A 16,457-nucleotide genomic window follows, 5' to 3' on the forward strand; every position below is an offset into this window, starting at 1 on the left:
TCAAAATGACTTGCCAAAAGTGTTTCGAAGTCGGGCATAACAGTAGAAGTAGCAACAAAGAGCCTGTTGAAAAGCCTCAAAAAGAAAAGGTAAATTCTAAATAGAAGCATTACACTCTTTGCCTTTCTTTTTAGTCTTACTGATCATGTTTTGCAATGACATAGGGAAAGAGAGGGAGGCCTAGGAAGCATCCTATATAGGGTTGTAACCGAATCGAATGTTGACGAATATCTCAATATTCGATTCGTATTCGTGAAATAATTCGTATATTTGATTCGGTATTCGTTTAGGTTTTGAATATTCGATACGGGGTGCTGGCGACTGGAAACGAGTGACGTTAGCTGCTGGCGAGTGTCGACGGGCAGCCCGCAGCGGAGAAGACGGACCGATGCAGCCTGCAAGCGCAGCGTCCGTGGAGAAGAAAGAGAGGATTTTTTTTTTCAGAATTCAAAATGAATGAGCGGCGCGGCGCCTTAGTTAGAAATTAGAATTAGGGTTACAATTCTTTTTATTTTTTTTTAAGAAGGGTTAAAAAGTTAGATGTTACAAAAATTATAAGTAATTAAAATATAATATCCTATATATAGTGTATATCTATACACGTTAGAATTAGAAGGTCGAGCAGGGCGATGTCACAACTAATATCGTCACTCATGAATGTGCGAGTAGTCGGTCATCTACACCATTACATTAGCGTTGATGGACGGCTACAATTGACCTGTCGGGAATCGGGATCCCCAACGGCTCTCTTTTATTTAATTTATTTCTTTTTTTTTTCTTTTCCCTCCACTTCCGCTCTCTATCTTGTCTTCTTTATCCTTCACCTTTTCAAGCCACTGTTTCTTTTTAACAGAATTACGAGACTAAATTAAAGCACATATTTTTATTTATTGGAATGCCAATTTTTCTCGATCCAATCAATTTGTAAAAAAGTTCATTTATTCGCGGAGCCTACCGAGGAAATTACACAATGAAGAGGCAGCAGACGCAGTTTGCAGCTGTTTTGAGCTTGCTCGCATGGCTTCTAGCGCAATGCGGCGGCCAACTTCTGCCGTTTAAAGCCGCGAATTTGGGCGGATGGCTCGTCACCGAAGGCTGGATGACGTCGTCGCTCTTCGACGGCATCCCCAATAAAGATCTGCTGGTGTGTGTTTTGTATATTTTAATATTGATTGATTTTATTTGTTTAGAACCTTGGGAAATTAATTCGTGATTTGTTTATAAGCTCATAGTTAGTTGTTATGGTTCTGTTGCTTTACGCTCCAATTGAGGCTTTCATTTAAATGGGGCTACATTTTCAATGATAATTAGAAATTAGTAGCATCTAATTATTGATTTAAGTAAACTATTGTTTAGATACTAATTTCCAAATTAGGAAATGGATGATCTAAGAGTGATCAATTTGGGAAAGAGATGGTTTTGTTTATGTTTGTTTAAGTTAGATCTAGATAAAGTGTCTGGTGACCTTTTACTGTAAAGGTGTGAATTTCTGTTTTGTTTGTGTCCTAATAGGATAATTGCAGCTTCCTAGTACTGATTTTTGAAAATGTATATAATCGAGGTGATAGATTAGATCGACGATGCATATTACTATCAAGTACACTTTGTATAATGCCAATGGCCTTACAGTTTTACATTTTCCTTGGTTTTGTTGCCTACCAGTTTCTTTCTAAATTGCAAAATGATTGGAAATTTTTTTGACAGTCTCCTTTAACTATCAACTGAAATGAAATGAAGTTAGTCTTACCTTATAGAATAATTTCATTAGTTTATTTTTGACTGATTCATCCCATAACCGTCAGAAAATTGGTGGCTGGAACACAGTTACCTCCAAAAATTGAAGTTAATTAGTACGACTCAATTATGATTACTACAAATGATTGGTGTTAGTTGAGTTGCTTGGGAAAATCAAGTGAGAGTCAATTTGCACAACTTGATTAGATTTCTTCATGTAATTTCAAGTAAAAGCGTCTATTTGCACTTTAAGAACAAAGCATCTTCTTCTTTTCCCTTCTTGAATGGTAACCTACATACACGAAGTATGGTATAAATATCGAAGACAGGTGCAAATTTAAAACTCATGTTTCAAATTTCATCAGGATGGAACTCAAGTGCATTTCAAGTCTGTCAGCCTCAACAAGTATCTATGTGCGGAAAATGGAGGAGGTTCAACACTGGTAGCCAACCGTCGTAATCCCAGAAGCTGGGAAACTTTCAGGGTCAGTTTTCTTGTTTCTTGTTTCCTTTGTTCCTCCAGGTTGGTCTAACATTACTATTTGTTCATTTAAATATGCAGTTATGGCGAATCAATGAGACCACCTTCAATTTTAGAGTTTCCAACAAAGATTTCATTGGACTTTCTGCTGAAGGTGAAGGGATTAAAGTAATTGCACGTGCAGCTGAACCGGGGCCAAATGAAACCTTCATAATTGTACATAATGCAGACAATCCAAGTAGAGTGCGTATCGTTGCATCAAATAATCTTTATCTTCAGGTAATTATCTCTAGTACAGTAATATTTTGGAGCTACCAAAATCTATTAGTTAAGGTGTGCAGCGAAAAAAATCTCAATAACTCCCCATATGTATTACTAGTTTCCATCTTCAATAACTTGGAATAAATAACCGGAACTATCATAACTGCTCAAATTATGGAGGATTAATGCATTTCATATGCTTCTTTTCTTTTCTTTTATTTAATTATTTTTCTCATATGCATTCGATTGCCGTGTAAAGGCAGAAACAGAGAACTCTGTGATGGCCGATTACTCAGGAAGTCGTGACGAATGGGGGGATGAAGATCCCTCTGTTTTTGAAATGCATATTATCAAGACGTTACAGGGGGAATACCAATTAACCAACGGTTATGGTCCAAACGAAGCCCCTAAAATAATGAAGGTGAACCATTTGAATCTGTTATATTTTCTCATCACTTCTTTTCAACAAACTAATCCTCAGTCATATGAAACAAGTACCCGTTGCTAAATTGTCAAATAATCGCAGAATCATTGGAGCACCTATATTGTTGAAGATGATTTCAGATTCATGTCACAGCATGGTCTCAATGCTGTTAGAATTCCAGTTGGCTGGTGGATCAAATACGACCCGGTTCCACCCAAACCTTTTGTTGGGGGTTCTTTGCAAGCTTTAGATAATGCTTTCACATGGGCTCGGTAGGACACTCTTCTCTCTGTCTCATACCTGTTTTACATGTCTTCCATTCTGTTCTTATTTTATTCATCTTTTTCATTCAAAAGTCTAATGAAATACAGTGAAATATCCTTGTTGTTTCTTTTGCAGTAACAACAATATGAAGGTCATACTGGATCTTCATGCCGTCCCAGGATCACAGAATGGCAATCACCACAGTGGATCACGAGATGGATTTATCGAGTGGGATGATTCCCGAATTCTGGAAACTGTTTCAGTCATTGAATTTTTAGCACAAAGGTTATAATTTTCTCTTCTTATAATCCACAAGTACCAACATCAAGTTATTGGGTACTTCTAAGTTCTAATCTGTCATGATGAGAAGGGGTATCACATGTCTGACAAACAAAAAATGCACATAGTTTGCACTAGAAAGTGATATTTACCTGATTTTTAATAACTTAAACACAAGTTTCTTAATTATGTGCAGGTATTGTGATCACCCGAGTCTTGCAGCAATCGAGTTAATGAATGAGCCATCAGCTCCTGGTGTTCATTTGCATAGCTTAATGCAGTACTATAAAGCAGGATACGACGCAGTCAGGACATACACAGCTACTACCTACGTGATCCTCTCAAATCGATTGGGAGAAGCCAACAGCACCGAGCTCCTTCCTTTCGCTACAACCCTCAGCAACTCGGTCATAGACGTGCATTACTACAACCGCTACTCAGAATACTTTCAAAGCATGAACGGCAAGCAGAACGCAGATTACATCTACAAGAAAAGGTCGAAGCAGTTGAAAGAAGTGACTCGCGATGGTGGCCCTCTAATCTTTGTTGGTACAAACAATAATACATTTACTGCTTTACGTATTCTTTCTTTTTGATAGGGAGTTTGCATGATTTAATAAGCTCAAAGTTGCTCGATCCATCAAAGTATGTGGTAGATTGGTCTATATTAAGTGAGAGTTGCCATCTTTAGTTTTCTCGTTTTTCTCGACGTATTGATCTTTATCAACCGAGCTAACGCTGATACGGCATTGCAGGAGAGTGGACTGCTGATTTGTATTTGAATGATTCTAAAAAGGAAGATTATAGGAGATTTGCGAAGGCTCAGTTAGAAGTATATGGGAAAGCTACGTTTGGATGGGCTTATTGGTCGTATAAGTGTGAAGAGAAGTACTGGAGTTTCAAATGGATGATAGAAAACAACTATATGCAGCTCTCATAACAAAGGGAAATTCTTCGTGTTTGTTATATACATAATAGAGTTTTGTTTCTCCTATAATGTAATGAATATTGTTGTATGAAATTTATGGAAGTATATATATCATATATATACGTTACGTACATAAATACTTGTTTCTCCTATAATGCATGAAATGTGTTGTCATTGTTAACTTTTCTTACATATTTACCAATGTATTAAAAATATAAGAATTTTCACCAAAATTCATGGAAAACAATCAACATCTAAATATTTCCCTAAAAAAAATCAACATCTAAATATTTACAACTCCACTATTTTTCATTCACTTAAATTTAGATCATTTCTACATATTTTTAAAAAAGTACCACGTATTTTCCACCTGCAAATTATCAAAATGAGTATTTTAACCTATTTACACTATTTCATTCCCCAAATTCAAATGTATGATACTTACAGTAACATAAAATAAATTAATAAATACTTTATACTTACATTCCAGAAAGACTTCTCTCTCCATCCCTTAAATATTTTCCTAAAATGATGCGTCACAAATTTTAATAAAAGTTAATTATGTATTTAATTAGTCGAGAAGGGGTGTCACAAATTAGAAAAAATGATGATAGTGAATAAATCAATTAAATGAAAAATGATGAGTATATTATAAGTGGCAATGAGTGTAATGTGGGAATTGTAAGGATAATATTGGGAGAAGTAGCAAATAGTCCCATATATCATATAACTCTCTAGCATATTTACCTCTCCATTTTCTGATTTTAGACTGTTAGTCCATCAACATCTCATAAGAAGTGCAAAATTTCTCTATTTCTGACCGACACTTAACTCTGTTATATATATATATATATATATATATATATATATATAAACACTTCTTAAAATATAAAATATAAACAATTTTCAGCCCTTAGATCATCAAGATCTACGAATCATGATTCGTAATCCTGTTGGATGAATTCATACATATTCTACATAAAATTCATACACTGAAAAATATTTTTATTTTTATTTTAAGAAGTGTTTTCACAGTAGCCCTTCCCTATATCTATATATATATATATATATATATATATATATATATATATTCTATTTCTCAAGTGGGTCTCACTCTATGGATATAAACTGTCAATTGAAGGATAAGAAGAGCAATATAAACATAAGATCTCTAGTTCTTAAAGTTTCAATTAAGATTATATTCTTAGTGGCAGCCATACATAAGCAAAACATTTTATAACCTGGAATTGAATATACGAAATAACATACTTGAATCTTGAAAATATCAACTGTGTTAGCATCCATATTAATCAAACGCACGTAAAAATAAATTAAAGAAAAAAAATATATTATCTTCTTCAACATAGCAAAATTCTCGGTGAAACCCGATAGAAAAAAAAAAAAAGCTAAATGAAGTACTAATAAAAAGCGAAGGCACGAAACTTGCATGCTTCTACAAAGCTTGAGATAATATTTTTGAGATTATATAAAATAAAATTAAAGTTTATTAAAAATACCAAATGAAGAAAGTTCGTTCCAAACAATTTCATATTAAAAATCGAAACATATATTAAAATGAAATAAGAACATGCAATACAAGAATACATACAGAAAACATAATAATAAAATTACTACTGCTAACCGTCACATATATGATACACCAAAATACCAAAAAAAACATGAATCTATATAATATATAAAAGAGGAGTTTTTCCCTCCATATTTTCCCTCTTTTTTTCTCTCTCTTCTTTTCACCAATTTTCTACTATTTTTTTCTTTTTGTTTTTTATATTTTAATTCTTTTTTAAACATTGTCAAATTTGATTCATGAAAAAATATTCAATAGACAATTTAAATTTATTATATTATAAAAAATATCAAAAATGAATTTAAAACGAATAAGTTATAAAAAATTTAAATTTTTTTATTTTCTCTCTCTCTCCATTAAAATTTTTATGTTTATATATAAAAATATTTATTATGACGCATCAATCGTGATAATACTCAATAATAATAATGTGTAATGCTAATTTTTATTACACTTAAAGTTGAAAATTACATTTTGAAATTCAAGCTTTTATTGAGTAATTGATGCGGATTATTTTATTTTTAAAACATGTTTCGTATTTATTTATATTTATTTATTTAAATATGAGTATCATTTAATTTCGATGTTTATTGTGCATCGCACGAATGAGCATATACTAGTTAATATTAATCTGAGAATGAATGATTGAAAAATTGCCTTAAATTCTTGATGTTCTACTCTACGTCAAATGGTAGAAAAAAAATGACGAATTACTCAAGCCAATCACAATATCTATCTTGTTGAATATACAAGGAATAAAATATTAAAATATTGCATCATGAATATGGGTTACTTAACTTCCCAAAATTAAATAGATGTGATTCAGATAAATTAGGAATATACGGTTAGAATAAAATATGTAATTACACTTCCCTCAAAAAAAAAAAAAAATGTAATTACACGGTAGAAATGACAGTTTTTTTGGGGGGGGTTTAGCATGTAAATACACGAACTTTTTATATTTTCTAAAATTTAACATGATTTTTATTTTTAGCCCACAAATACACGAATTTAGCATTTTTTCTGATTTTTGACATCAACATGAAAAAAAACTCTATTTATTGTTGAGGTGGAGGTCGGAATACATGATGTGGACTATGAAATATGCACTTGAATAGAGTAATTTGATTCATTATTTTGATTAGAGAGTGAATGACATGATATATCGGTCTTCACGTTAATAGTAAATTGGAATTTTTTTTTCTTATTGGTGTCAAAAAAATAAGAAAAAAATACTAAGTTCGTGTATTTATGGGCTAAAAATAAAAGTCATGTTAAATTTCAGAAAATATAAAAAGTTCGTGTATTTACAGGCTAATAACCCATTTTTTTTTATTATGTAGTTGTTGCAACGGCAGCCTTCATTTCCTTTTTTTTATTACATTTTTATTTTAATGTATTTCTTTTAGTTCATATAGTGTTAGATTTTAATTTAAATAAAATTTATGTTGTTAAATTTAATGTTTAATTTAATTAAAAAGTGCATTAAAAATAAAGATAAATTAAAAACTCATTATAGGAAAGGGGCTCACGGTTGTAGATGCTCTTAAAGGTATAAATTTTTGTTATTCCATATTTTCTAATTGTGAATTTATCAAGGGTTTTTGGCGCTTAAATATATAAACTTTTGGCTCATTTTGATTTTTCCCACTAACTTTGAAAGTTGTCAAAAATTACTCTAAATTTGACTAAATTTTGTTTTTTCCCACAAATTTTGAAGATAAACTTTGCATCATTTTGTTTTTTTCCCATGAAATGTGTTGTTATAAAAAATTATCCAAATAATTATTTTATAATTAATACTCATTACGTCCCACTTAAAGTGATTTGTATACCATTTTGGGCCGTTCCAATATAAGTGGCATGTTTCCATAAATGAAAATTTTTAATCCTTAAAAAAGTGTATGCCCTACTACTTTTAACCAATTTACACATTCTCCTTAATTTTCATGTCAAAAAATTTAGAGCCACTTATGATGGGACGGATGGAGTAATAAATACAACTTCAATTGAGATTAGGCATTAGAAAGTTTCACAATCAGATGATCATGTAATGAATATTTCACGTCATTAACTGAATCGGAAAATGCTAATTAGAATTATGCAATTGGGTGATAGATAATCATAAAATTTAAATCAAAATTAAATCTAAAATGACGTTGGCATGACACAACTTTAATAAAAATGGCATGATCATGTGATTGAGAAACTTTCTAATGCCTAATCTCAAGTGAAGTGATATTTATTATTAATTATGAAAGAATTATTTAGATCATTTTTTAATAATAATATATTTTTTGGAAAAAAAAATTGAGTTAAAATTCGTGTATTTTTTGATAATTTTTAAAGTTTGTAGAAAAAATTAAAATGAATTTGAAATTAGTATATTTAGACGCTAATAAATTATTTATCAATCAAAAAAATACTCTCTCCGTCCTGCGAAGCGTGACCCACTTTTCTTTTTGGGTTGTCTCACGAAGCTTGACCTGTTTCTAAAATTGGCAAAAAATTTACCCTTTATTCACCTTTTCATTTTTTCACCTACCACACTTAACATACAAAATACCAATTTCTTAATTTTCGTGCTGAAAAAAATGGGTCACGCTTCAGGGACGGAGGGAGTATATATTTAGTAAAATTATTTTCAGAAAGTATATTAAGATGACATTTTGAGGATGAACGAAAGTAAAAATAAAGTACGAAACTCCACAAAATATTACTCCTAATATTAACACCACAAAATTTTGAGTCAACTTTACATGTAACGACGTCGGTTCATGATTAATGGTAGATCAAATTCGCGTCGCCATTAAAAAAAAGATTCCTTCCTGCTGACGTCGGTTTCCCAAACAATAATGCAACTTTTCCTTTTTCCCCCAAAATGCAAACTCTTTTTCTTTAATATGATAAACAATTAAATTATTTTTTATTAAAAAAATAAACAAACGGCTCAGATTTTCCCCTCACCCAGCTTATATTCCCAGCTCTCACTCTTCTTCCCACCAGGCCACCACCTCTCTCTCTCTCTCTCATCTCCATTCTCACAGCCATATGAAAGGTATCCAGATATGCACACACTCGAATTTCTAGAGAGAGAGAGGCACTGCGAGTAGTCCTGTGTGTGTGTAAATATACTGAGAGAGGGAGAGAGATGTCGCTGGGAAAGAGGGGGCGTCCGCCGATGAAGAGGAATTCGAGCATGACGGAATTCACGCTGGATCTCATCAACGGCGGAGGTGACGAACGCGTCTGCCCGCCGTTGAGTCCTCATCGCAACCCGTTCAGCGGCGCGTTCGCCGCCCCCTCTCACCGCCGCAGCTCGTCGGATTTTGTCGAAACCGCTAATTTCCTGAGAGCCTGCTCCCTCTGCAAGCGCCGCCTCATCTCCGGCCACGACATCTATATGTATAGGTATATATCTCATATATATGTATCAGTGCGTGTTCTGTGTGTGTCAGAATCGCACCTTCTTCACTGCTTCAATTGTTTGGTTGAAATCAATTGCATATTTCTTTTTCTTGATTTGATTTATTTTTTGAGGTACTAAAATTAATTTCAAATTTGTGGGCACACAAATTTTTTATTTTACATTCTTTTGGTTTGGTATCAGAAATTATGAATTCTAAAGTATTATTGATGTGGTTGGACAAAATCCGAATCATATTGAGTTTAGACAAACCCCAATTATTTCTATTACGTTTTTTTTATTATACTACTAATTTTTCTTCATGTGCTGTCGCCTGTCTCTCTTGTTTGGGAAAAATAACAGCAATTTGTCAGAGAGAATAATTAGGGGAGTTTACTATTCTAGTCTAATGATGTATTGAAACTTTTAATTTTTAATTTCTTGTACAAGTAATAAGAAACGACGATGATATAATTATACTATTATGGGTTATTTTAAATTAAAGTCCGATTTTTGAGACTATAATAATATTTTAGTTTAAATTTAAGAATATTACCAATATAGTATGGACCTGCGTTCGTTGTTTATTTAATATTTGGAGTCATAATTTTCGGACAATTTTAGAGATTTTTGTGGTTTTTCATACGATTGATTATGATGCTCCATGCTCCATGTTTTCTGATAAATTGACTAAACATTCTGAAAATTTTGATTTGGATTGTTAAATGAAGAAGGAATCTTTTTGTAATTTAATTTGTGTGCAGAGGTGATAGTGCTTTTTGCAGCATAGAGTGCAGACAGCATCAGATGACAACAGACGAGTGGAGAGAGAAGAAGTGTTCAATGGCGTCCAAGAAGGACATTGCAACCGCCGCCGCCGTGAACCATCTCCCCGCCGCCGGCGAGTCAGTTGCCGCCGGCATGTAATTTGGCAAATACAGTGATGTCTCTCTCCTTCCGCCAATGTAGTGGCTGCAAGATCGCATATTGCGTATACAGTTGATGTTTTTCCATCCACGCCAGCTGGTGGTTCTCACTACATTAAAAAAAAGTAAAAATATAGTACTATATGTATATGTGTTCGATGTTGTAATATTAGTATTATATTTACCTTAATTGTCACAGTTTAGGAAAAGAATATTTTTAGCAATTAAGTTTGATTGTATCGATCTGAGATTTCTGCTTTATTTGATTGGAGTTTTTAAATTTTTTTTTTTTGAAGAAACCAACAACTATATTAATTCAAATCACGATGTACAATATCTGTAAGCCAGATTGGGAAATCCGACTTCCAGGTCATTACACCATTCGACCAAGCGGCGAAATTCGCCAAAGCATGAGCGGCACGATTTGCCTCTCTGCGAGCATGACAAAACTCGATAACAATCCTATCTTTCAAACGAACAAAGGCCTCAAACAACTCGTCACTCAAGGAGTCCATACCTCGAAAGTCCTCTTGCAAGACGTGCACCGCAACAAGAGAATCCGTGAACGCCATCACAGGACCCAAATCATTCTCAAGACAGAAGCCAACTCCAAGCATCAAAGCATGCAATTCACCCATCAGCGTGGTCTCGGTGCAGCCAACCTTACGCGCCACCGCTGCGAAAATAACCCCAGCCGAGTCTCTGATCAGGAAGCCAACCCCAACTGAACTTCCACCATCGTGCACAGAGACGTCAACGTCAAGACGCAGAGTGTCGCGACGAGGAGGAATCCAGCGTTTATCCCCTTCCTTAGGCAGAAGTTGCAGCTGAGAAATAGCTTTACTCTGAGCTTCCTTAAAAGCTTTGATATACAGCTCACATTCGGTCAAGCAATTGAGCGAACCAGCTGCAGCCTTCCCATGCTTGACCTCGCACAACCAGCGCCAAATCCTCCACAGCCCAGTACAGAAAATCTCGAAATCCTCTGAGCCAGCCACATGCTGTACGGTGCGGCAAATGTCCTCAAGAGAGTGTCGTGTTTTATCCTTGATACAAAACCACCAGCTGGAATTCTTCCACACCTCCCTGACGCAATCACAGAAAATAAGACAATGAGTAGTACTCCCCCAATCACTCCTACACCAAGAACAAATTCCGCTAGTAGGGACGTGATGCTGGAGAAGGTTAGCATCGGTAGGAATCAAGTTCCTCGCAGCTCGCCACAAAAAAACTTTGATCTTAGGAGGAATTTTAAGACCCCAAATCAAACTCCACCAATCCTTCTCGTCCGACGAAGAAGTAAAATCATGAGGAGAGTAGAAACCAGTTTCAAACAAGTAGCCAGACTTCACAGAAAATCTTCCTTTTTCATCATGACTCCAATATCTGGAGTCTCTGCCCCGAAGCTCCTGCACTTCAATGGTTTTAATCCTCTCAACTTCATGCGGGAGAAACGAAGAAGAAAGCTTAGCAGCGTCCCAACCACCTGTTGGCAGCAGAAAATCCGCCACATGAGAAGGAGTCTCCTCTTCAACGCAGACCGCCGCCTTCCCATGACCAGGCCCCGGAATCCAAGCATCAGACCGGGCCTTAACATCATTACCATCTCCAATCTTCCATCTCAAACCTCCAGCCAATAACTCACGGCCCCAACAAATAGAGCGCCAAGCGTACGATCCGTTGGGAGAACATTGAGCCTCAGAAATATCACACTCTCTATAGTACCTGTTCTTCAAAACTTTGGCAACAAGGGAATCAGGAAACTTGATCAACCTCCAAACTTGTTTGGCAAGCAAAGCTTTGTTGAACGCTCTCATATCTCGGAAACCCATCCCTCCCTTAGATTTTGGCTTACAAAGCGTACTCCATGTCGTCCAATGCATAAGGTTTTTATTATCAGAGGAACCCCACCAAAGATTTGAACAAGCACGCTCAATATCATGACAAATAGCATTAGGAATCTTGAAGCAGCTCATCGTATAAGTCGGAATAGCTTGAATAACTGACTTGAGAAGAACTTCTTTTCCGCCAGCTGAAAAGTGCTTAAAGTTCCAGCTTCCCAGCTTCTTACTAATCCTCTCACGCAAATAATCAAACTGAAGTTTCTTTTGACGGACAATAAACGTGGGGAGCCCAAGATAAATCGTGTGACCTTGGGTCTCCCTAACTCCCAGACCGTCAATCACAACTTCCATGTCAGCCCGAGTAGTACACGGACTGAAAGTCACAGCTGACTTCTCAAAATTAATCACCTGACCCGATGCATTCGAATATTTGTGAATAGCCTTCCCAACCGCCAAAACATTCTGAGGATTTGCTTTAAAGAAAAGCAAGCTATCGTCGGCAAAAAAGAGATGCGAAATTGCCGGGCAGAATTTTCCCACCTTTAAACCCTCCAACCACCTTCGTTGCTCATAATGATGGAGCAGAGAGGATAGACCCTGAGCGCACATAACAAACAAGAAGGGCGAGAGGGGGCAGCCCTGTCGAAGACCCCGGGATGGAATTAGCGAACCAAAAACCTTACCGTTAACAACAAAAGAGAATTCCACAGATGAAATACAGTCCAAAACCACTTCCACCATGTGAGAAGGGAAGCCCATCGACACCATCATTGCTTTAAGAAACCCCCATTCGACCCGATCGAAGGCTTTACTCATATCAAGTTTAGCTGCTGCGTAGCCTTATTTGCCTTTCTTTTGATTCCGGAGCCAGTGCATACACTCATATCCGACGAGAATATTGTCAGAGATCAAACGACCGGGAACAAACGCACTCTGTGTATCATCTACAACCTCTCCCATCACAGACCGGATTCTGTTGGCCAACGCCTTTGTAACGATCTTATAAATCGTATTACAGAGGCTAATAGGCCTAAAATCGCTAACAAGCTGAGGCTTCTTAATCTTCGGGATGAGAACCACAAGAGTTTTATTCCACTCCCCCACCTTACTATCGCCATTCAAAATTTGCAAAACATCACGAGAAACCGCTTCACCAATCTCTCCCCAGTATTTTTGGAAGAAGATAGGTGGAAAACCATCGGGGCCCGGCGCTTTATGTGGATTCATTTGAAAAGCAGCCCGTCGAACATCTTCTTTGGTGAACGGAGCTGCCAAAATACTTGAGGCCGCGTCCGAGAACTTCCGAACAATGTGCTTAGTAACCTTATCAAAATCCGCCATCGTAGGGTTGTTGTACACTTCCTTTTCAAATTTTTGTTATATATTGCGCATATTGTATTTTATAATTCCTTTTAATTAGGACATGTGATATACGCGTTAATGTCATTAACAAAAGAATAAAATCCTATTAATGGACAAACTATATGCGCCAAAAAGTTTGCTAAAAAGGTTTGTTTTAATGTTTGATTCAATAAAAACAAAAACATATAAAGTTGAAAGAAATAGTAACTCATTTTCCCAATATTGTAGAATTTGAAACATTGCACATGCAGTCCACGTTTGACGATATTCTTATACTCCCTCCCAGGGGCGGAGCCAGACTTTCGACTCAGGGGGGTCCAAATTTTTTTTTTCAAAAAAATAATAGTTAAATAAAAAAAATTTAAAAAATAAATAATAATAATTAATATAATTATAATATTATTTAAATTATAATATTATTTAAAAAAATAAACATAATTATTTTTAAAAAAAAGTCCAATATAACAATTAGCAAGCATATTAATAACCAAACAAGAATTCAACGAACTCAAACAAATGCCTAAATGAAGCTCGACTGATGCAGATTCAACGAACTCAAACAAGAATTCATCCCTAAAATGTTGAACAAATTATAAACCCTAAAATGCAGAACAAATGCAGAACGAAAATTATCACAGAAAAAATTTGTACTCTAAATCAAAGCTTCATCACCAAAATCAAAGATACATAAAGGCATCATCCTCCACAAAAATCAAAGATACATAAAATCTTCATCCCCAAAATCAAAGATACATAAATCAAACCACAACTTCCTGTGCCTTGAGCTCGAGAGAAAGAGATCTGAGGCTGCGGTGCGCGAAGCTCACGAACAGAGCTAGATCTATGTCGCCTCACCTTCACCTCTCCGCCCTCACCTTCGCCCTTCCGCCGCCCGCAAAACCTTGATTTCGGCGGATCTAGGGCTTCCGGCGAAGCACACACAACTTCAATCTCACCAACCACGGACGACGCCTCCCCCGCTCAGGTAGCCCTCCCAGAGGTCGCTCATCACCGCGGAACAGAAGGGTCAAGGGAGGAGGCGGCGAAACCCTGACGGCGAAGCACCATGAATGGTGGAGGAGAGAAGAGGCGACCTGACGGCGAGAGACGGCGTGAGAAGAGAGGCAAGAGGCAGGCAGAGGCGGCGACTAGCCCTAATTCATGGGGGAGCGGATTTACAGAGGGGGAAGGGGGGAGACGGAAGCGGCGGCGACGGAACAGAGGGGGAAGAGGGAGGCGGCGCCGGTGGAACAGAGGGGAAGTGAGCGGCGGCACCGGTGGATTTGCAGAGGGGAAATGGTGGAGCGATTTAGAGAGGGAGAATGAGGGAGATGGTAGAGAGAGAGAGAGAGAGAGAGAGGCGAGTAGATGGTGGAGCAATTAGAAAAATTAGATAAAATTAATATTTTTTATTTTTTTAAATATATTTGTAAAATTACTAAAATACCCCTGGGATTTTTGGAAATTCCAGGGGGGTCCAGTGACCCCACTGCCCCCCTGCTCCCTCCGTCCCCAAAATAAGTTCCTCTTTGGGGACGGCACGGGTTTTAAGGAACAATGGTAAAGTGTATTGATAGTAGAGAAAAATATGTTATACATTGGGAGTGGTGAAAAGGTGTTATAATTAGTATTGAGAGTGGTGAAAAAGTGAAAAGTAAGAATAAATAAAGTATTATTAGTGGTGAAGTAGTTGTCCAAAAATGGAAAGAAAGAAAGATGAACTTATTAGGGGGACGTCCCAAAAAAGAAAAAGAGGAACTTATTTCAGGGACGGAAGGAGTATTCATTAAATCATTTTTGTTGTAGTCTGTCACAATTTAGGACCAACAAAATTCTCATCTTACTTCTAAAGTTAATTGCACGTACGTGTATCTGAATCTTATAGTTTTATTTCACAGTTTCTATAATTTATGTGGTCTAACTCTAATCTATGTTTGGAATGACTAGTTTGTAGGATTTTCCAACAATTAGATTTTTTTTTTTTTGAGGAAAAGAGAGGATATATTATTGATCACAAGAACATGGTACATGGAGATGATCCACCACAAAGGACGGAGGTTCATTCCAAACATGATGTGAGTTTATATCCCTCGCAGCCTTAGCAAGATAATGAGCAGCTGCATTTTGTTCCCTTCTAATGTGTCGAACACGGATGCCCGGAAAAAGCTCGAGGATGTCGCGGCAATGAGACGCTATAGCACCCAGCTCCAGGATATTCCTCTCACCGGTGTTAATAACGTCACAAGCCCTTTTGCTATCCGAGTCCACCCATCCACGCTCAAACCCCAACTCCTTAAGCCAAGAGAGAGCTTCCTTGATGCCAATAAGCTCTCCCTCTTCGACACTCCTTAAGCCAGGCATCTTAAAGGATTTCCCTCGAATGAAAGCGCCCTCATGGTTGTGAACCATGGAGCCATCTTCCTTGAAGAAAGCTGCGTCCACATCGCACTTGACAGCATCCAAGGGGATAGCGTGCCAGCCTTTGCAGATCGCCTTGGCTGTCGTCGGAGTGCTTCTCAGCGAGTTCTTGGCCCAGGCCACCAACCATTCCATCCGAGCATTGATCGCGTGAGAAATCGAGGTCGCCGGAACAGGAAAAACATTCTTCCAAACCACCATGTTTCGGTCCTTAGATTTTAAACATATTATATGTGATCGTATCTTGGATGAGCTCATTGTGAAAAAGTAAGTTTAAAATTAAGAGTAAATTTAAATTTTACTGATATGGTTTGGTCGTTCAAATTTGTTTACTTCTTTAGTTCTTCTGTATGAATTTCGGGTTCTACACAGAAGCAAGAATTATCGGATATCTCACATATACCCACTTTCCAATAATGAGGATTAATTTTATTAATCAGAATTGTGATTTTATTAAGTAATTACATATATAATTTAAAATTATACATATATATATATAGTATTTATTAATTATGTAGTTAAAAAATAAATAGTTATTACAT

At 36.3% G+C, this 16,457-nt stretch overlaps 3 protein-coding genes across 3 annotated transcripts; 2 read left to right on the forward strand and 1 right to left on the reverse strand.

Annotated features, from left to right (window-relative positions):
• The first annotated feature begins 702 nt into the window (after window positions 1-702).
• On the forward strand, window positions 703-4,508 carry LOC131010880 (probable glucan 1,3-beta-glucosidase A). The gene is made up of 8 exons (XM_057938570.1): window positions 703-1,144; window positions 2,100-2,219; window positions 2,297-2,494; window positions 2,736-2,897; window positions 3,003-3,172; window positions 3,300-3,449; window positions 3,640-3,992; window positions 4,199-4,508. Exons 1-8 carry the CDS (start codon window positions 971-973, stop codon window positions 4,381-4,383), a joined length of 1,512 nt encoding a protein of 503 aa, XP_057794553.1. The 5' UTR covers window positions 703-970; the 3' UTR covers window positions 4,384-4,508.
• A 4,286-nt stretch (window positions 4,509-8,794) lies between these two features.
• LOC131010921 (FCS-Like Zinc finger 6-like) lies at window positions 8,795-10,573 on the forward strand. The gene is made up of 2 exons (XM_057938629.1): window positions 8,795-9,370; window positions 10,130-10,573. Exons 1-2 carry the CDS (start codon window positions 9,111-9,113, stop codon window positions 10,290-10,292), a joined length of 423 nt encoding a protein of 140 aa, XP_057794612.1. The 5' UTR covers window positions 8,795-9,110; the 3' UTR covers window positions 10,293-10,573.
• A 4,928-nt stretch (window positions 10,574-15,501) lies between these two features.
• LOC131009850 (uncharacterized) lies at window positions 15,502-16,116 on the reverse strand. Its single transcript, XM_057937255.1, has one exon. The coding sequence runs from the start codon at window positions 16,114-16,116 to the stop codon at window positions 15,502-15,504; it is 615 nt and encodes a 204-aa protein (XP_057793238.1).
• Window positions 16,117-16,457: the final 341 nt, after the last annotated feature.

The sequence above is a fragment of the Salvia miltiorrhiza genome, chromosome 2, assembly GCF_028751815.1.
Source record: "Salvia miltiorrhiza cultivar Shanhuang (shh) chromosome 2, IMPLAD_Smil_shh, whole genome shotgun sequence".
Lineage (NCBI taxonomy): Eukaryota > Viridiplantae > Streptophyta > Magnoliopsida > Lamiales > Lamiaceae > Salvia > Salvia miltiorrhiza.